Here is a 21,444-nt window from a genome sequence, read left to right on the forward strand (position 1 = left end):
TGTACACAGCACCTCGAACGTGTGTGTGTGCGTGTTTTTTCGTGTTTGGGGCACTTGGCGTGGGTGGTGGTGCCTTACTCTGTTTGTTGCTCTGTTTGCATCGTCGCACGTGCAAGCGCAGCATGATGTCATACATACACACATACAAACACACTGCGATGCACTCAGCTGTTTCCGCCGACAGCCGCGACACGCCGTCCTGTTGTGTTTGATGCGACTTTCCTTCGCCACGTGATGTGGCAATGTTTCGCTTCCGACCGTGGTTATGCAAGAGAACAAAAATCACGACGACGATACCTCGCAATGACCACCTATGTCCCATCAGACGGCAGAGGGGGAGCGCGGGAGGGATGGGTGTGTAGGGTTTCGTTTATTATCACGCCAGCCAGGAAAGTGTTCGTGCGGGGTTGGCCAGAAGGCACAACTTGGGCCGGGCTGTTGTTGGTATTACAACTTGTTGGTGAATTACTTGTTCTCGTTTCCTGTCCTGGTGTGTATGTGTGTGTGACGTTTGAAATATGAACCACCCTGTCGAGGGAGGAGCGTGGTCGATGTAAGCATTGGTGGACTTATTGGCGCCTCGCTAAGCTTCTCGTAGTTGTGTAGCTGCACCAAACACGCTTGTCTCATGCAATCCCTTTCCGCGCGAAGGCCAACCAAACGATGGGAAACAAAAAAAAAAGAAACAACAGAACGTCCCCTAATTGATAACTGCATGTAGTATCGTGTGTACATGGCCGACAAAAAGCAACCACATGTTAAGCCAAACATTTGTTTGCCCACCATACCATTGCCAAGCGCTGGCGGTAAAGCGTTTCAGCGGTATGAAGCGGTGTTCGTTTCCTGGTTCCATTGCGTACAAAAACTAGCGAATGTATCAGATAATTTTCCACCCAAAACCATAACTTTCTTGCCCAAGAACTTTGCCCGCCGCAATGGAGAAGGGAGGAATTGAGGGATGTGGAGAGTGAGGTCTTTGTTTTGTTCCCTTCGTGTTGGTATACTGCGACGCGAAGCTGCCACAGCCATCGATTCCTTTGACACCGCCCCCTTCTCGGCGGCAAACGCTATCATCAAGCTGATCCTGCTAACTTCCGCCGCCAGAAAACACACACACACAATGCAAACGTAACGAATGTAGGTCACCCTTTGCTGGACAGAAGGGGCGGACGCTACCGTGCCCCTCCTGCCCCATCAGTGAGTGTTGTTCCCTTTCGCTGGTTTGCGTCAACCGAACGCGGGAAGCGTGGCATTCTAACGTGAGCATCAATAGCTCACTCCTTGTACGAGGAAATGACTTTCGATTAATAATCGATGAGCGTGGATATTGGGTGACGACGGGTGTTGCTGTCTGCTGGCCATCACGCCCACCACCCTCTCTGGGTTCGCTCGTGCGGCAAAGCAGAAAATTGTACTCTATGTGCACACACTCACCTTCGCTCAAACCGAGATCGGGTCTTGCCGTGCTTTGTCGAGCTTCTTTTCACTGGGGCCGTGTGCGCTACCGTCGGTAATCAAATTATCACATTTTTAATTAATCCTTCCCTCCTTTTTTCTGTTTCGTGATATCGTTTCAGCATCATCAGTAGTGGTGTCATCTAGCGCCTGAAATATCCGTTCCAGTTCCGCGCCATCGCTGTTCGTTTTTGCCGGCCGTCACAAACCCGCACATACTCACAGAAATGGCCTTAATTATGAAATACATTGACAGTATGCATCACTACATGGACAAATACGGAGGTAAGTTAGCTAGAAAAACGCTCATCCACATCCATCAGGCAAAAACATTTTTGCTGGAGCGTAATTTTCTGCTCCAGGTTGCGTTATATGTACTAAATAAGATGAAAACTAGTAGCTTGGTAACAATTCACGCACTCCGTTGTAATGAGTCCAATGCACAGGCCCCAAAATGCATAGCTCACTCAAGAAGTCGCAGACGGAGGTTGTGGTAATTGTTTTGTTGCGATCGGGCTAAAAGCGATCGGATCACCACTACCCTTTGCCACCACAACACACATGCGCGTCAGGTGCATTAGAATAATCAAAAAGTAATTTAATTCGCATTGACTACAGTGTCGTAAACTCTTCTATCCAGCTCTTCCTCCTCGTTAAATATGCATAAGGCAGTGCACACACAGACATTGTGAGTCGTTGGCTGGCGTTGCGTGCAGTATAAAATTCCCCCGATGTGCAACCAGGTCGCCCGGTGGCCGAGGTCCGAAAGATCGCTCAAATCGAATTGCTTTGCGATTGAGTTTAGTTTGTTGGGTGTAGCGGGGATGTAGTGTTGCGGTTTCCGGTTAACGGTGGTTGCTGTCTGTACGGCTCCCGGGGCCTAGTGCTACCGACTGTTGTTGTTATTGACGTTGGGCGGTATTGATTTCCATAACGGTGACTCGAGCGGCGCGCCAGGTCACGACCCACAACGCAGCACCGATGCGAGGAGTGCGTTCACCTGTTTTTCAGCAACCACAATGCATGTGTAACTTGCGACAAGGGATGCAGTTCACGTAATTTAGGAGGAGAGAAGGACATCGACCCACAAGTCCCGATCGTCTACCTCGAAAAGTGCAACGATCGTGCCCTGGACGAGTAAAACTCAACCATGATGGAAAGTATCACTGTACGCCAAGTGCACGGCACTTCCTTGTAGCGGAGAGCGCGCTCGGTGACTGTTAATGGAGACGCATGGTTGCTGGCTAGAATTAGGTTTGCGTTCCTGTCCATTTCCTGTTTACATGGCTAAATGCTGCGCAGTGAATAACAACCGTTCAGTTGAAATTAGACAGTTGTTTTTTTCCGCACTCGTGTAAAGTACGTGCTGTTGTGTAGGCTTTCAAGTAGTACATGCATGGCTAATTCAAAGCCACTGCTCTGTTACCTTTCCATTCGTCTTCCATTTTTTCTCTACAACGGACTACGATTGCATCAGTTGATGACAGGGCATGGAAAAGTACCTGACAACCTTCGCCTGCTACCGTTGGATGCATTAATTAGCCACAGAACGGGTAGAACGATGCAAAGATGCATTCGCTATAACTGGTGCACCTGTGACTGCTACTGCTGCGACGAGTGACGATGCGGCTAGAGTTTGCGATCGCGCAATGTCATTGACGCACGGATGGCGATGGAATTTATTAACCAATGGAACTTTTTCATATTCGTCTCATGACTAGTGTGAGATGTTGCCCCGATGCTTCATCTCCCATTATATCACGCTAATGGAGATATTAACAACAATAACACCAGATCGGCATTGTTATTTGCTAGAAAGCTTGTGTGATTATGGCGGACACTGGAGTTAGCTCTAGTTGAGTTGAGCCTTATTCTAGTTTGCTTTTAATTAGTTTGAAATTACAAGCAGTTTTTTTAGTACCGTTTATCCGTATGTGTCATACATCATTCAAAGTTTTGATTTAATGTGCAAAGACCATTTAGCATTGGTAATGATACGATACGATGAATCCCGCATTCACTCCCACCACAGTAATCGCTGCTGATGGTGTGTCTACATCGGATAATGATGAAACAAACAAGTAACCACCCGCTCGTATCATCCAATCAGCACCACGCAAACACGCACGCATGCACGCACACTCCGATCAAAGTTGATGATGATACAACCCCCTCTGGCCTGTGTTATCGATGACGCTTTGTTTGTACTTCCGATTAGCACCTCATTTTCTCACTATCCTCCTGACCCGTAAAGTGATCGTAATGCATCGTTATGGCCGCTCCGATATCGATAGTTTTTAGTCTACAAGCGGAAGAGGTGAGCCATTAGGTCGATTTTCCCACGAGTGCTTAACCGTAAGACGAACTGCTCATTAGGGACGAAAATAGGTCCATTACTGGTGGCCATCGAAGGCAACCATAGCCTAAGCATAACAGAGTAGGGAGGGCTTGTTACTAGATTAGGTACTAATTTAAAAAAAAAACCTGTTAACAATGTAAAACTAAAAATGTACCTTGACTATGCTCTTTCCAGATCCCCGGACGAAAGAATGGCCACTGATGTCGTCGCCGCTCCCTACCCTAGCACTATGTTTAGGATATGTGTACTTAGTTAAAGTAAGTATTGTGTGCAGTCCGTTACGTCTGTTTTACGCTTTACGCGGTGCCAGTTCCGGCCCGGTTCGAAACGTCACTCTTAACAGAAGAAACCTGTTTTGCGGTATGCTACTGTCAGGATATGCATAAAATACCGATTTCTCCCGCCGTGTAAGTCTACAGTAGTGCCAAGATGGTTTTTTTTAAATTCAAATTTTGCTCCACATAAATTGTGAGAGTTTTTGCTGTGAAGCTTTGATTTTAGATGACCTGAACATAGTTCAGCATGTGTTCAATTTTACGATGCCTAGTTGACACGAGATGAAAGAGAAATTCGTTCGTGCTGTCGTTTAATTTATTGTTTTCTGATGGATTCATGTTTCCCTTGTTTATCGACCAAATGTTTTCAAGGTAATCAAGATCCGAGTAGTGTCCATTAAAATAAAAAATATTAAAAAGGTTAGAAAAAAGCCCGTTATTGGTGCGGAATGAATGATCGTCGATTCTCGGCACTAAAACAGGTTTCTGTGGAATCGACTTTTGATTTTGTTTGATTTCTAAATCATGCGTCCATTAAGAGTGGTCACATTTTTGTTTCGTGCACCATTTGGAGTTGTCGGACGTAGCTGCACTGAAGCTACACGGTGTCAAACCGTTTCTCGCTGGCGGTGGGCAGTTTCTCAACCCGTACCTATTTCCTCACGCGCAACTTTGTGGGACGCTCCGCAGCATCTTCTCCGGTAGTACGGAACAGGTTCATTCATCTCACACTAGCCTGATGAACCTGGTTGGTTCAATGTGTGTGCGGGTGTCGAAAGCGGATTCGATAGATTTGTAGACAACGGCACCCTCAACCGCCCGAGCACTACGCCACCATCACCTGCGCCTTCCTGCCAAATTTCTTCACCTCGCCTGGTCGATATTGAATTCGATGCGATCGCCAGCGATGGTGGCCGTCGGTGAAGCAATGCGCAAACAAGCGACCCGACAGCGATGAGTTCGCGGTTGCCAGCGGTGCATCCAACCTGCTACCTCCTAGCCCACCTGTCCCTGGTGGTGGGCTGGTACATTAGCTTGTTGTCGAAACTATCGAGTCAACCTTTACCGAGCCGCCCCTCTTTCTCACCTTTATAGAGGGTCGATCGCGCAACGATCACGATGGTCATAATGTGCGTACTACGACACACTCGGTCAACCCCCTACCTCTTCACCCTTCAAACGCTCCCTGTTTTTTTCTCTCGTTGTCAAACCCCCAACGGGTGAACAACGCAACCACAAGTGCGTACGGTGCTGCTCCTCCTGAACGAAGATGTCCATGGCCGCACCGTGTCAGGAGCGTTCCTTCCTCTCCGAACGGGCACGCACGTTGCATAACACAGCGCGAATAACCGTGCGTTACAGGTGGTCAATTTTTGGAATTTCACTTTGCGCCTTAGTGTTTAATTTGGCTTCCCACTGCTCCCTCCGATCATCCATGTGTTTTTTTTTGCTTGCTATGTCGCAATTGATCAATGGTGGTGCCCCCAAAAAATGGAAGCAAATTTCCAATTCCATCATCATTGGCATCAAAGATTGGGCTTGCGAAAATTGGGGGTGGGATAACCTTCAATAAACTCGCAAGACCATTGGCCGGTATGAAACATGGATTCAGAAAGAGACAAAAAAGAAACAGCGTCAAAGTAAGTGTAAGTATAATTTTAAAAGCCGCCGCTGGCTGGCCCCGGTGCTGCAAAGACGCGGTCCAGGGACGGCGGGGACGCTAACTGTCGCGGTGGGGTGATGTTATGAATTTAAAAGTGAAACGGTCGCGGCACGCTAACAACATGCTCTACCGCCAGCAGCATAGCCCGTCTCCAGCGCGCGCGTTCGATCGTGAAAGCATGTCGAAATGGAAAAATTCGGTTAAGGTTAGCTTATCTAACAGTCCTGACCTTAACCGGACCGGATTGTGGACCGAACCGGACCAAGCAGCGCGCGCAGGGGAACGGTGGCAACGGTTATTAAAGCCTGCCAACGTTCCGGAATGCCGAACTGCTTTGGGACAGAGGGCGCTTTGCAATTGGGTGGTAAACCTTCCACGAACCACGTACGAAAGGGTGTCGCCCCGTCGTCGCTATTTGAATGCGTTTCAGTACACACGATCATAACGGTAGCAGCGCAGGTTAATTGCTATTTAATCGCCACAAAACCGGGCCAACCTCGACTGAGCGCCGTCGACGTCAAGTGCAATTTTGTCGTCACTCTATATTCGTTCGTTCGTTGCGCCTTTGGGTACGACGATCGTTGCGAAGCAGGACAGCTTTATCTATAAAATCGTTCTGAATAGAAAATTGGACAGAGTCGAGTCGGTTTGCTACTTAGGAAGCTTTATGGAGCGTTTTTTGTGCACGGTAGATCGATAGAGCACGACATGCACGTTTCCTGCTCTTCACACGCCGGTTTGGCACGAAACACGGAAACACCGATCCTCGGTCTATTCACTCTTGATCGCAATAATTAATGGTCTGCTTTTGTACTCTTTCTTCCACAGGTTCTGGGCCCAAGGCTAATGGAAAACCGCAAACCCTTCCAGCTCAAAAACACCCTCATAGTGTACAACTTCGTTCAAGTCGTGTTCAGTGCCTGGTTATTCTATGAGGTACATTGTCACCAGACCGCTCAGCTACAACGATCTAGAACTACTGCAACTGAAAATGATTAATTTAGCTCTGTTTTTTATCTTATATGAAGCATTCCAAACGACCAAAACCAACCGACCAAACCGTGTTAATGTGACCATCATTAACACGGGAACTATTCGTACACGACATGACAACACTATGTTACGCACTCTAACAGACGCCTGAAACCAATTTTTTTCTTTTGCACAAAACACCACAGTTTCATGCAAAAGTTTGACTGAATGTTTAGAATTGTTTGTGTGTGTTTGTTTGTTAGAATTTAGAATATTGCATGATTCTACTTGTGTTTCTGTACCGTTTTCCTTATCCGATGGTCTGTCTGCACGGATATCTTCTGCATATGGCAATGAACGGAAATAGGAAATGACAACCTGCCCAATAATATGTACAGACATTTGCTAGAAGCACCTTTACTCGTGTCAATGCCCTTCGTTTGTTGATCGTGCAGTTAAATTTTAATTGTACAGACAGACAAAAGGTTCCGTCCTCGTAAGGATTACACTGCACTTAAGTGACTCGTTCCGTAAGGACAGCGGGGCGATGAACTCCGGAGTATAAAATTAAAATCCTCACTAGAGCACTACGGGATAACTTCCTTTCACTAGCGTAGTGCACTTTTGGACGTACGGCAGGGTACGGCTCCAGTTCGACCTTGCCCAGCAAACAGAGAGGTTACGAACTCACCGAACTGATCCCTCTCCCAAGCTCGCGAAGAGAAAGGAACCATAGGACGAACCTCCTTCCTTTTCTGAAAACGCTTTAAACCTTGATTGTTGTTTTTCTTTCTTTTTAACGAACGGTTTCCGTCCCGCTTCTCCCTACCTGCTGTTGTGTTGTGCTGGCCGAATTCACCTTCCGGGTTCGTATGTGTGTAGTGTTTGATGGGCGGCTGGTGGGGCGAGTACAGCTTCCGTTGCCAGCCTGTGGATCACGGTACTACAGGACGCGCGATGAGAGTAAGTGTTGCCAGTACTCCGCAGCGTTCGTGTATCCCCAGCAAACGCTCTTCCGATCCGAGTCCATTCCTCCCTCGCGTTCCCTCGTCGGTCGTTGCAAGAAAAAGAACATCGCTTCAAGGTCGTCAATCGTGTATGGTGTGGTGAAAGGGATATTCGGACTCGGCGCACAACCACTGCACGAAAACCTTCGTGTGGTGGGTAAACCTGCTACCCTATCCGCTCGACGCTATGACCAGAGCGGACCCCATGTATGTTTGGTACAGTACAACCTTGTCAAGACAGAGAGCTGCCAAACATCATCTTCCCGTTGTTGTCACACTACAACTACAACACGTAGTCGAGTATGCACGTATCACCTGACCATCGCACTGGAATGCACCAAAGAATCCTAGCCCATGACCTAGGCTCACTTAGTGTATTGATATATGTGTGTTTGTGTGTGCGTGTGTGTGTGTATACCTTATTTATATATTACTGCAGTAGGAGGCTCCCTGAAAGCTGCAAAAGACCAGTGATCAGTCGCGTTAAGCCACTAAACTTAGACTAGGTTTGTATGTTTGGGGAGGTTTGAGTGTCAGAGGGCGAAAGTTGTTACGGCAGTATGTTGTTTGAGCTTTCAAATTATACATTACAGCTACTTAAGTTTCTTAATGTGCACCGTGCAGCCGGTGATGTTTTTTACCGTTGTCAACGATTAGTGACGAACTTGCTGATCAAAAACCTCACACAAGAGGCAGCCAAACTTACTCGACGCAGATCAAGTACACAAACCTAAACTACCCAAGACACACACCACAATTACACTCCCAGGAAGGCAAGCACAACACTAAACCAGAACAATGACTATGCTTCAGACAAAAACCAAAAAAACTCACCTACCAAAGCAGTACAAAATGCAACACTTGGATTCGGCACCGTACTAACCACTCTGGACCTCCTTTTGCCACTTTTTACAGATTGGTGTATCGGGTTGGCTAACGGGACATTATAACTTCCGATGCCAGCCAGTCGACTATAGTAACCACCCCAAAACGCTGCGGGTAGGTTTCGTTCGAGGCAAGACTCGGCACACGCACTGAACGTCGTACGGAAAGTGCCAGGGTTGCTTTCCGGGCGCATCATCAGCATCACTGCTTATCCCCTCACTATCGCTAATCCACACTACTTTTAATGCTTTTATTGAACACATCAAACTAACCTTCAGCACCTATTTGATCTTATGCTTCTTCTGCACTGCTTCTTCTATTCATATCCTGTTTTATGGTTTCATTATTATAACAATATGTGTTACTTTCACTAAACTAATCATGTTTGCGCTTGCATAAAATAACCCTAGCAACTATTTAAACGCATTTACTATTGAACTAATTTCGGCTTCAGCTATATCGATTAATCATGAAAGGAAGTTTATGTTTTGTTTTTAGTTTCATCATCTCATTCAACTTATTCTTCTGTATGTGAAAGCAGCGAGTGTTCTAATTGTGTAAACCTTCATCATACATTCGTAGATCTTTGTCCCTTCTGCATGCTCCTCCATACAACCATCTGGTTTTATTTGTGCTATGTTTCATCGCCGTCAAGCCGTCTTTCATTTGGTTTGAGGCCAATCCCCATTCTATCTTACCCCACCCCCTGATTGCCCGCAATCATTGATTTTCACCCACTTCATCATGTTGGCGAATGCAAATTACTCCCTCTTATCGTGTTTATGTATGCTCGCGTCTCTCACTCTTTCTCTCTCTCTCTCTCTCTCTCCCTCTCTCTCTCTCTCTCGTCGCTCATCCTTTGCTCATGCTCTCCCCTAAAGTCTTCCCACTAAAGCATCTCGCGCACCCTGGCTCCTTTCGTTGAATCGATGTCATCTTTTCAAACGTGTCAGAATCGGTTTTAATAACACAGTTTATTTATCTCTCTTCCGTCACTGCCTTCCTCTCTTGCTGGCCTAATCTCTAGATGGTGCATGCCTGCTGGTGGTACTACTTCTCCAAATTCACCGAGTTCTTTGACACGGTAAGTTTAACATTTGATTCTATCGTAGAACACAAACCAAATGAATTGCTCGATCTCGTTAGTTTTCGTTCTCCGCTCAATGCTCAAAACTCGCGTGCAAACTCATTGTACAATGTCCGATGATCACCATTCACAGTCATTAAGGTAAATGGTAAATGAATGTGGCTGGGTTAAAGAGAAACATAATTAAAGTGTATTTCAACACGCCCTTGAACATATTCGTCACGGTCATCCTTAGAGCGCTCGGTTAAATCCGATGACGGAAGACACTCTCCGGTCATTTCCTTCAGGCTGCAACAGGTGGCAGGAAAAGGTATACACGTACAGAAGAAGCTGCCAACCGAACACACGGAGCGCGAGGGGCTGCTGATTGAAGGGCGATTGAGCTACTCGAGTCAATATTTACGTCAATCGAAGATCGTTTCCTGCTGTGCGTGTAGCGCTTCTCGCGAATTAGCTGCGTAATTCTAGTCAACATCCGCGAGATGATGAGCCTCCCGTTTGTTTAGCCCGCGCGGCTGCTGGACACACGTTTGGCAAACAGAATTCCAAGAGGTGGTCCCCTTCGTGTACCCATTTGCTGCATTGCTTGTATTATTCTACTGCTCAAGACAGCTCGGGTCAGGTGCCCACAAACGAACGCACATAAACTTGGAGGCTTGTCTTGTGTCACAGCGTTGTGTGTAGCGTTGTTGTATCAAGTAGTGGGATATTTTTCCTGTGTAGTTACAGTTTATCACTAGCAGAAGATTGTGGAAGAAAGATGATAAGCACCTCACAACGATAACTCGTCAATATTGACATACAAAACAAATATTCGCAATTTTGAATCATCATCGTGAGAAGATTTAAAGATACCTCTTTCGGTAAGAGGAGGTGGTGCTGTTAGTACCATCTTGTCAACTTCTTCGCGGTTAGCTGCCTCCATAGTGTGCTAAATAAATTCTCAGTCCCGTCAGCTTCCGGGGTGTGCAGAAAAGCACTACCCAAAATGGTTTTATTTGTTTTGTTTCGTCCGCTTGTTGGAAGTGTTTGCTTACGTTATTTAAGATTTGACTTCGCAACGTACACTCCTGCGGAAGGGAGAGTTGAATGTCAAGTACTATCCACTGCTGAAGAAGCTGACCGCCAGAAAACTGAAGATCATTGAACCTCCTCTCTCAGCACGGTTTCACATGACGATCCCTCCACTTCTCCGGCGATGTACGGAGTATGTGGAGAAGCTTTAAATTCGCATTCACATTAGCGTGTGGATCATTCGGACCTGATGCTAAACGATCTGTGTGACTTTGCCGTGGACTCTGGACAGCTTCTGGAACAATCCTTAGAAAGCAGAACAGCGAGTTCCTCCACACGCACTCACACACGCTCGTGTAGCAGCACACTTATCCCCATGTGCCTCATTTGCGTGAAAAGCCTGCTCTCTCTCCCGTTAGCTTTGTTTTGTTGTTGTTTTTATTATTGCTTGCCGGGGTTGCTTTTTGCGTCAATACTGTTTTTATCTGCGCTTGACTTCGACCCTATCGGTTACCGGTCGCCCCTCCTCCCCGTTATGCGCTTGTGGTGCTGTTTGGCTGGTCGAGATTTGTCCAGTAAATCGAATCCAATTCCGGTTTTTGCTTCACCTGATTGGTAGGATTTTCCATGCGCAATTTATGCAGCGTTTTTTTTTTTTGAAAAGGCGCATACTCCCGTCAGCCGACGTTTGAGCTCATCTTCGGGCTCTGGTGTGACGATATCGCCGCAAATGAAAGTTGCGACTGTTGGACACATTTGGTATACGCAAATATACATGTGTGCTATTGGGTTTAACCCATAGTTGTATTTGTATGTTCACAGTTATCCCCAATCTCACAGGAGGCTCTAATTTATGTCGATGATCTAGTTTGTCCAACCGTCGTCACACCAAACAAAGGTACTTATATGGTTGCGCGATACCCAGCTGGTATTACTTACGACAAGTCGATCGCCGCGCATATAAGTAGTAACCGCGCTGATCGGGTCATGATGGTAACTTGCTGCTTGGTGTGCACCCTAGAAAAACGTGTCCGTGAATGCGCATGGCATGTTCGTGAACGCAACTGGACTGCCTTGGGATGCCTCGTATCGAGAACGTGGTCAGTAGTGCGTTCTACAAAGGCCTTCCCAACCGTGCGCCCAACCTGTCAAGAATGAGTCGAATGAGCAATGAGAACCGAACGTACGAGTGCCATCGAGTGCGTTAGCCCTCGCCATATGAACTGATGCCTAATATCACTTATATTTTTCCTTCCATTTTGGACAGTTCTTCTTTGTGATGCGCAAAAAGAGTAGTCAAGTGTCTACACTGCACGTCATTCACCACGGATGTATGCCAATGTCGGTGTGGTTCGGTGTTAAGTTCACTCCAGGTAAGCGCACCAGAATGACGAACGCGAATAGCTTCATTTACTAACGCCAAGGAATCGTCTTGGTTTCTTTCTCTCTCTTCAGGCGGTCACAGCACATTCTTCGGCCTGTTGAACACGTTCGTACACATAGTAATGTATACGTACTATCTGTTTACTGCCCTCGGACCGCAATTCCAGAAATACCTGTGGTGGAAGAAATATCTAACCGCCCTTCAGATGGTGAGTGGACACACAAAGCGAAGGGCGCTACACACACATTGCCCAGTAGTAGCGGAACTCTCTAATGCTAATGTATCTTCCTCCACGGTTGTAGGTTCAATTCGTCCTGATTATGGTACACGCTTTCCAACTGCTGTTCATCGACTGCAACTACCCGAAAGCTTTCGTCTGGTGGATCGGAATGCACGCTGTGATGTTCTTCTTCCTGTTCAACGAGTTCTACCAGAACACATACAAAGTTCAAAAGGTATGTACAGACTATGGAGTCCAAGTGAACGCCCCAAAATGCTCGTATTTATTGGTATCCCATCCCAAAGCTTGCCTTTATTAATTAAACGACCTTTTGAATGCTCTTACATCGGTCCTTTCCGATGAATGAAAGCCGTCTTCTACGGAAGAAAAGGTGTCAATAAGTTGGGGAGCAACACAACCATCCAACCAAGCCCGAATGACAGATTTACTTGTTTCGGAACGTCTTTGCATTTCGCACTTCTCTGACAAACAACCCAGATCATCCGATTGGAAAACCTGTTCTTTTTTCGTTCGTTTCCTTTTGAACCTATCTTTATACACACGCTTAGACATCCATTCGCCTGTCGAAGTGCGATCGCGGTGTGATTTATTTTCGTGGCTAAAATCGCTATCCGTTCAACTTATTTCTCATATACTTTCGGTCTCGATATCATCAGTACGATCACTGAGAAAGCTCATTTTCCCACTCTGTTTGCCGCCCTGGTTCTAACTGTTTTTTTTTTCCTTTTCTCCCACTCACAGCAGAAGAGGGTCGCGGCCGCTGCCGCCAAGAAGCGAGAAGCTGAACTGCTTCTGCTACAACAACAGCAGCAGCAACAGCAGAATGGCCACGTTGCCAACGGTAGCGCCAACGGTACGCTCAGCAATGGCACCGGCAACAAGGCGGCCGACTACTACGTCCGTGGCGACCTTCCCGCCGAGATGGAACTGACACAACGGCCGGCGAACACGCACACGGCAGCCCAATAATAGCGGGAATATGGCAGGCCGGATTCGGTTCTTGTAATTAATTATTAATTTATTGTAAAATTGTCCCCGGAACCCCCATCCCCCCTATACCGTGTGTGTTTGTATGTGTGTGTGTGTGTGTGTGTGTTAGCACGTGTGTGCAAACGGGAGGGTATCGTAGATGCCACCGATTAATCGCGTATTCCAAACCAAACCGAAATCCCGCACCGCTGCGGATGTTACTCGTTCTACTACTTTCGTTGTTCGCCTTCAGTTTCGTAAGCTATTGCACGACCTCACCGCATCAGATGGTGTTGCTATATGCATCTTTTAAATTAAATTTCTGGTTTTATGCCTTTCCGTAATACTACTACCTCCCTGGAGCTGAAACAAACAAACAAACATATTGGAACAAGCACACACGTCGCAAAGAGACAAACCTACTAAGAACATTCAACCGCTAGGAAGGCTGCTAAAGGGCAAGGAATAGATACGGGCATGAATGTTATGGCTTCTGGTCTATTTACGATTTCATGCGAACGAACTGGTCGTGTATGTCTTTGGGCATATATAGTGGGAGATTAAGAGGACCGGGCAGCTTTATTCCCTTTCTTGTCTTTTTTAAGTTGCTAAGAAAATTACAATGGTGTTTAAATAGTGATGATTTATTTTGAAGAAGAAGAAGAAGAAGAAGAAAGATACAAAGTTAGACAGAAACTAAGCTGAAAGGTTTTGTGTACAGAATGCAGCGACGAAAAAGTAACAGCCGTAGGTGCAATGATGGTGCAACAATCAGGAAGAAATCAAGCTAGCCAGCACACGCGCAAACCAGCTAGCTGAACTGAATGTGGCAAGCGCCAAGGCATAGCGTTCGTTTTTAAGGGCTAGTAAGAGAATGGGAACGTAACAACGGTCGAATAAAATCAAGGATATAGTTCATAGGAAAAAATTTAAGCAAAACAAGATGTCTGTATGTATGCGTCGGGGAGTGTATGTGTGTATGCTTGATGTGTGTATGGTAAGCGTGTTTTGCAGTAACGACACACGTGTTGTACAATGCGATGTCACAATCCAGCAGTTATGGATGGTGTGGCTTGACGATCTACGGATACGCGTCGTCGTCGTCCCACTTTGCTTGTTGCGTCGACCGTGCACATAGCGCACCCCAAACACGTATGCTGTGCGCTCGGTCTAGTGAGCAGGAAATAGAAGCAGAGCATAAGTGAGAACGCAAAGCCGACAGCGATCGGCTGAGGTGCATCCACCCGCGAGGGTTTTAGTAACCATTTTTCCGTGTATCAACACAAGTCTTTTGGCGCTTTCATGACACCTGCTCCCCCTTCCATCCATCCCTCCATCCTTCCTGTCCAACCTTTCAATTCCAAAACTCTCCCAAACTCACCCATCTGAGCTTCCCGTCGATCACCAGTCAAGGTTCCACCAGTCCTACCGGTGCAATTGCCGTATACCTGTCGTGATGTGTGGTGTCCTATATTTACATATAAGTGAAATACCAATCTACTTTTTTCGCTCTAAGACTAAGGATTTTTTTTATTTTGAAGGACACTTTCGGCAATAAAATACAGAAGATTTAAAATGTAGCATTAAAATGTACGCTTTCTAAGGTACAAGTTCATGTGTGTGAATACGTATGATCGAAAGAAAGATGCAGCAAAACTAATATTCCTGATACCAGAAGAAACGTTAGACAGAGGGCAGGACATTTTAAAGCAAGATTGAAGTGTTTCTCAACATGGCAATAGCCTTTTTTTAATTAGAATCTAGGTGTCTATTGCCTTGGAGTAGATCAACTTAAACGCAAAGCAAGTGTTTCTAAGTGCTGAAAAGATAATGAACGACTAGCTGACAAATCCACCGAAGAAGGATTCTCCTCTTTATCCGAAGACCTTATTTTGTATATAAACAAGTAAATGGGATCGAAATCCTATTGTTGTGTAGCCTTTCTTGTATCACCGATCACAAAACTTCTCATATATTGTTGACATTACTGCAGATACTCTAATGTGCTACACTACCTGGTCGATGTTCGTTATGTAGATTTCGTCTAAATGGCGAAAGCATTCGCTGGCAGGCTAGCACCAACATGCTGTTGGTGCATTGCTAAAAACGGCAAATCTTATGTACAAAGTCACAAAAAAACAAACAAGAAACCCTCCTTCACAATATCGCACCGCGAACAATCCCAACGGAATATAAAAAGCAAAAAATCAGAACACTAGAGAAATGAAGAATGATACTATACAAGGATTTTTGTAACGTGTTAGCAATTAGACGCGATGTTTATAGGATGTAACGTGTCAAAGAGAATTCAAGTTAATGCAATCACAAACAGAATTACAGCTACAATTGTTTAGAGCGTAAACATCGAAAATGGATCATAATTACTACTTCCCGCCATACTCGCACACGCACACGTCTCTGTCTCTGATGTAACGATAGTTGATTAACGAGAACTTTAATAGATGTGTTTTCTGCGGGCAGAAATTATTAGAAACCATTACCATAGATAGGCGTAAAGGGTGGTGCAAAACCAGCTGTAAAAGAGCTCTGTAGATATTTACCATGCTTCGGTGTTTAGGCATAAATATTATCATAGTACTCTTCTTCATTGCTTAACCGAAAACAGGAGCTAACATAGCGTAATCTTGAAGATCTTATTCATCAGTAAATCGTTGGGTTTGTTACATAGCTGTAATGGTTGAGTTTAAACTCTACTGTTGATTTGTTGTTGGTCTGGCAAGCAAAAGTCTGTACCTATATGGTGAATCGATGCCGGTTCCAGTTAAAACATGTTTCGAATGGTCTACTAAAGAATTGCTAAAGCAGCTGCTATTCATGGCAAAAGAAATAAACATCTAAACTGTAAAGCATTATGTAACCTGTTTTTAAATTGTAAAATTAAATAGTTAAATTTAATAAGAGAAAGAGCTGTTTTTAACATACTACATAGGCATCGTTGTTGTGTTTCAACTGCTAAACGCTTAGATAATTAATAATCTTCATATGGTGAAGCTGATAATTACTGTCGACGTTTGTTTTTCGCGAATCTCCTATCTAAAGCGCCTTTCAAAAGCAACGTCTAAAAACAACGCCAGCTATCAGACACGTTACGGAACGAACACGGCTCCACTATCTTTTTAGTTTGGACGGTTATAAAGTAACCACCGTGAACTGGTTATCCCCCAAAACGGAACATGTTGCACTATTTTGGTAAAAATAACAAACTCCATATGGTTTGTTTACGCTTTACGTACCAGTGTCTTGCGTATATTATGATGTAGAAAACATGGCAACAATTTGAGTTCCGTTTATCTGGCGTCGCATCAACACTTTCTGTTCATTGTTATGTCCGTAATCGTTCGCTGATAAACTTTTTGGGCGGATGGTAACCGACTAACTGGCAGGACTGGCTGCCGTTCAGCTTGTGCTATTGCTTGTCGTCGCGATAGATTAGCTCATTCGTAAAGTGTTCGCCAACCAGAAGGGCTCGTTTATTGGTCCTGTATCACTTACACAAAATGGAAGCGATAGAAATGGCTCCAAAAACCAATCTAGAAGACGATCATCATCGTGAGTTCGTAAGTCGCCAGAAGTACGATCAACTGCTAGAAGATTACAACAAGCTGAAGGAAAGCAAGAGCACGAGAACATCAACTCCCGAACACGATCAGGATGTTCTCGATGCTTACCTAACCCGCATCAACCGATTCGAATGCCTTATGAGAGAACTGCAGGAAGATTTCCTGCAAATGAAAGCTAGTGTACGTGCCAGGACGTTGGGCAACGAACCAGTACGGAAAACGCATCAACGCTTCCGACGTGATGAAGATAGTGCCATCAATTACGTCATGACTATAGTGCACCCAAAAAGCCGTACAAATTAATACAGTAAGCTAAAGCAAATAAATGGTATGCTACAAAAAATGAAATGTATCATTACATGTTTACCACGGAAGAGGACCCAAGACCCCGTTACGACGGTGATTGGTCCCAGACATGCTGTCGCCGAAACTATCGATAAACATCTAACTATAAGGAGATCGTCATGGCGTCTACATGGAAATCTGAAGGGGATTTAATATAGAAAAATAAAGAAAAAGCAAAGATTATTTACACACCGCACATGGATAGAGTTCTAGCCCAAATGGGTCGCAAAGAAAAAACAACAATAGTGAATTATACTGTAAAGCTGCAATTGGTAATCAGGATGCCAACAAAAAGAAGTATGCTTGAATATTGTAAACGGCAAACAGGGCACCGCGGTTTGAAGAAGCTTCCGTTACATCGTGTAGATTCTTCAATCGATGACGTCACTGGTCCGCCCGAATGATTTGAAAAAGATCAACAAACACGAACAAACACACACCTGCAAGCTGCTGCTTGAGAAGCAACTGTCATATAGCTTTCAAACGTCACAACACACGGTACTGTCAAACACCATTCAAAATAATTTAAGAGACCATAATTCGAATGTTTTTTTTAGCTCTTGAATGCTGTTTACTGTTAACATTTACTGAAAATATCACCTAAACTTCAACGTGAGCTGTTTAGCGAATCTCATTTACAGATCATATTTACAAAAGAACGTGCATTATACATTATATTTTCGTTAATCTTGGGCTGTGTGTTCGACACCTCTGCCCTGTTTGACAGCTTACCTCACCTCTAGTTTGTTCGATGAAAAGTAGGGCTCAAAACAAATTCGACAACTAGCGCGAGAAAGATTACCTTCTAGTCCCTGCTTCGGTGTGTTTTATCGGATAATTTCCTCCTTGCCTGCTTAGCGTGTGCATCGTACGAAGAAAAACGCGAACTGCATCCATTTGGAATCGTTTCATGCAGTTCCAATTTCACCTTACCGCTGATAAAATGATATTTTAGGCGAGATTTCGTCTGCTGGCTTCCTGTGTGTACGGGTGGAAATTGATGTGGAAATACTGACCTTCAGTGAGTTTGTGCGAGCTGAGCAAGAAAAGTGGGCTGAAGTGGGTGTATTTTGCCAAGCGCAATTGCCTTGAAGCCAGCCATAACAGCAACGCTGTTGGTACACAGGGGCAGTGGCATTTCGAGAAAGGAGGAGGAGGCAATCGACGACGCATTTGCACACCTTGCATAACGACGACGACAACGACAACACCGCACACGACATCGCAAGCGCTCCCGGAGCGCAACGCTGGTGGTGGTGGCGCACGGATACGGATTAAGGCACCAGCTCACGGTAGCGGATTCGATAAAATCGATGGCTTTAGATTTGCTTGGTCGTCAGAAAATGCCCTTAGATGGTTCCTCGTCGAAGCAACCGGCGGTTGCTTCCTCCTCAGTTAGTGGAGGTTCGACCGGGGCTAATGCCACTGGAGCCAGTGGTCCAGCGGGTAGCGCTGGGGTTAGTGGTGTAGGAGGTGGTTCCACCGGACAGGGAATGTCTGGTGCGGCCACAGGTGGAAGCGGCGGGGCGACGGTCATGGGCAAACAGCTGACCGCAAAACGTTCGCTCAAGCTGGGCAGTTTGGCCGAGGACATAATGCCTACGTCATTGGGCGGTGGAGACGAACCGTTCCGTGCCAGACTGCATCATTTGTTTTCGCAGATCGAAAAAGAATTCGAATTACTGCATGCCGAAAATATGAGCTGTAAGTACGCTGCCTAAGCCGTGTAATCGGTTCGCCCCACGAAACGTGTCAACTACTATGTTCATTCTTTTCTTTTGATCTATAGTGCGTGAAAAGTTGGAAGCTGTCGCAGGTACACCGCGTGACTCTACCGTCGGTGAAAGGCTTCCACTGCAGGACGCGTTCGAGGTGGATGGTTCGGTTAACAAGAGCTTCAAATCGAAGCTGGGCAGTGCCGGCAGCAAGGTGAAGGCCGGACACAAGCTTCGCGCACAGACGAGCCGTATCGTGTCCAGCTTCAAGGCACAGTCTGTCGTCAGCTCGCTCGTGCGTGAATTTTGTGGCCACAAGGACGGCGTTTGGCAGGTCAGCACGAAAGCTGGGCAGCCCATCATTGGTACAGCTTCGGCCGATCACAGTGCGTGCATTTGGGGCATCGATACCGGGCGTTGTCTGCTGCAATATCAAGGCCACAGTGGATCGGTCAACTCGATCAAGTTCCATCCGACGCGTGACATTGTCCTGACTGGCAGTGGCGACGCAACCGCCCAGATATGGCAAGCCGCCGTGAACTGGGAAGTGCCAGCCAGGAAAGGACATTCCTCCGAGGAGGAACTGGAAGAGGAAGAGGAAGGACCGTACGAAGAGAAGGAACGGATTGACGTGCTGCGAACACCGCTGTGTGAGTTTTCCGGACCAGGTGGACACACGGCGGTGGTAGTGGCGGCTGATTGGCTACCCGGTGGAGATCAAGTCATAACGGCCAGCTGGGATCGGACAGCGATTCTGTGGGACGTGGAGACACGGGAGCCGCTACATCCACTGTGTGGACATGATCACGAGCTGACCCACGCATCGGCACACCCGAGTCAGCGGCTAGTTGTGACAGCTTCGCGCGATTCCACCTTCCGATTGTGGGATTTCCGTGACCCCATTCCGGCGGTTTCAGTTTTTCAAGGACACACCGAGTAAGCACACACTATAGGCAATGGAATGTTGGATCGGCTCAAAACAAAAAACCCAAACTAATTTCTTACCAACCATTTACAGGAACGTAACCTCGACAGTATTTACGCGAGATGATAAAGTTGTCTCCGGATCGGACGATCGCTCAGTGAAGGTATGGGAGCTGCGCAACATGCGTTCCGCACTAACGACCATCCGGACGGACTCGGCCGTCAATCGGTTGGCGGTGTCGGCCAGCGGCGTGATTGCCATCCCGCACGATAATCGCCATATTCGATTGTTCGATCTGAACGGACAACGTATTGCCCGGTTACCCCGAACAAGCCGCCAGGGTCATCGCCGCATGGTATCGGCCGTCGCCTGGACGGAGGATATCAGCTCGAACTGCAATCTCTTTTCGAGCGGCTTCGATCGTCGAGTGTTGGGCTGGGGCGTATGCTTGCCACCCAAAGATAATTGAGTAATTTAATGTTAATGTGCAGGCAAAGAGGGAGCAGATATTTTGGGGATGCGCTGGAGTGTGACAAAGAAAGGTAACGATATATGTATAGAGCGAGGAGTACAAGGTTTTTTAGTTGATTCGTTTGTAACATTGTTTTAGTTCAATTGATAATCGTTGTTTTTGATTCGTTTGCGCAAAGCATAGCCACCAACTACTTAGTCATAACACAATACGATACACACAATAAGCGGCGTAATGATGCTGCGAAGGAACAAAGGAATTTTCGCATTGGAATCTAACCCCTATTTTCCATACTCACTAGGGATTCATTACTCGTCCTCTTTTTGGCTCATCGATCCTCCACGATCAATTTGCTGGTTTCGGATTGGCGGCTCTGTGTTGATCAGTTTAAAAGTCTTGTCTGGTATAGATGGAAACAATGAGCTTTCACTATTGATGAACTTTTGTCTATTTACCAAGCGCTACATATGTTATGTACTTTATCGACCAGTTGGACAAAATGGTTCAACCAAGAACTATAGTGAAGGAAATGGCTTTTTATGTTGAAATTTACCTGCATTGTCGATCACTCAAAATTACTTCGTCTTGTATGGACAGTGTTTTTGTGTTTCAGTTGTCCAGGCGAGAAGAATCTCACGAAGTTCAGGTACTTGGGTGTACTTGAAAATTACGCAGGTACGTGCACACTTGAAGCATTTCAAATAGAAATACATGAATGCTTGAAAACAGTTACAACCTTGAAATGAGTGACGAACATACATAATTGCCTTCATTATAAATTATACTGGCACTATAACCACCAATAGAAAACTAAACTAACAAGAAAAACAATTCAAAATCTGTAATTGCAGTCCGCATAACATACTTTATCAGAAGGCAGAGGAGAGGGTTAACCTTACATCCGAACTATATTTGTATTGGCATTGGTTTATGTGTTAGGTGTATGGGTCTGATACGAGTTCTGGGAGTCTAGGGTACGGGTACATTGGGTTAAAACTCTGTTAGGTAAGGATTGCGCACTACCCTAGGGAATGTTAGACAAGAAACGAAGACGAAAGTATTGCAAACAATGCAACAGCGAACAAACACATCACA

General features: G+C 45.8%; 2 protein-coding genes across 7 annotated transcripts in view; both read left to right on the forward strand.

Annotated features, from left to right (window-relative positions):
- LOC121590633 (elongation of very long chain fatty acids protein AAEL008004) overlaps window positions 1-14,891 on the forward strand; it is a 42,777-nt gene extending 27,886 nt beyond the window's left edge. For 4 of the 6 annotated variants that reach the window (XM_041910465.1, XM_041910464.1, XM_041910467.1 and 1 more), the window contains 9 exons: window positions 1,578-1,740; window positions 3,989-4,071; window positions 6,581-6,688; window positions 8,647-8,730; window positions 9,644-9,700; window positions 11,985-12,090; window positions 12,173-12,309; window positions 12,404-12,556; window positions 13,084-14,891. In XM_041910465.1, the coding sequence (XP_041766399.1) occupies window positions 1,683-1,740; window positions 3,989-4,071; window positions 6,581-6,688; window positions 8,647-8,730; window positions 9,644-9,700; window positions 11,985-12,090; window positions 12,173-12,309; window positions 12,404-12,556; window positions 13,084-13,311 (1,014 nt within the window). In that variant the 5' untranslated portion in view covers window positions 1,578-1,682 and the 3' untranslated portion in view covers window positions 13,312-14,891. Of the gene's footprint in view, window positions 1-1,577; window positions 1,741-3,988; window positions 4,072-6,580; window positions 6,689-7,606; window positions 7,688-8,646; window positions 8,731-9,643; window positions 9,701-11,984; window positions 12,091-12,172; window positions 12,310-12,403; window positions 12,557-13,083 lie in introns of all 6 variants that reach the window. The other 2 variants (XM_041910468.1, XM_041910469.1) reach the window with 2 other exon arrangements.
- Window positions 14,892-17,967: 3,076 nt separating this feature from the next.
- Window positions 17,968-21,168, forward strand: LOC121603760 (WD repeat-containing protein 37-like). The gene is made up of 3 exons (XM_041932964.1): window positions 17,968-18,941; window positions 19,027-19,888; window positions 19,971-21,168. The coding sequence occupies exons 1-3, from the start codon at window positions 18,551-18,553 to the stop codon at window positions 20,344-20,346; spliced, it is 1,629 nt and encodes a 542-aa protein (XP_041788898.1). The 5' UTR covers window positions 17,968-18,550; the 3' UTR covers window positions 20,347-21,168.
- Window positions 21,169-21,444: the final 276 nt, after the last annotated feature.

This window comes from Anopheles merus, chromosome 2R (genome assembly GCF_017562075.2).
Source record: "Anopheles merus strain MAF chromosome 2R, AmerM5.1, whole genome shotgun sequence".
Lineage (NCBI taxonomy): Eukaryota > Metazoa > Arthropoda > Insecta > Diptera > Culicidae > Anopheles > Anopheles merus.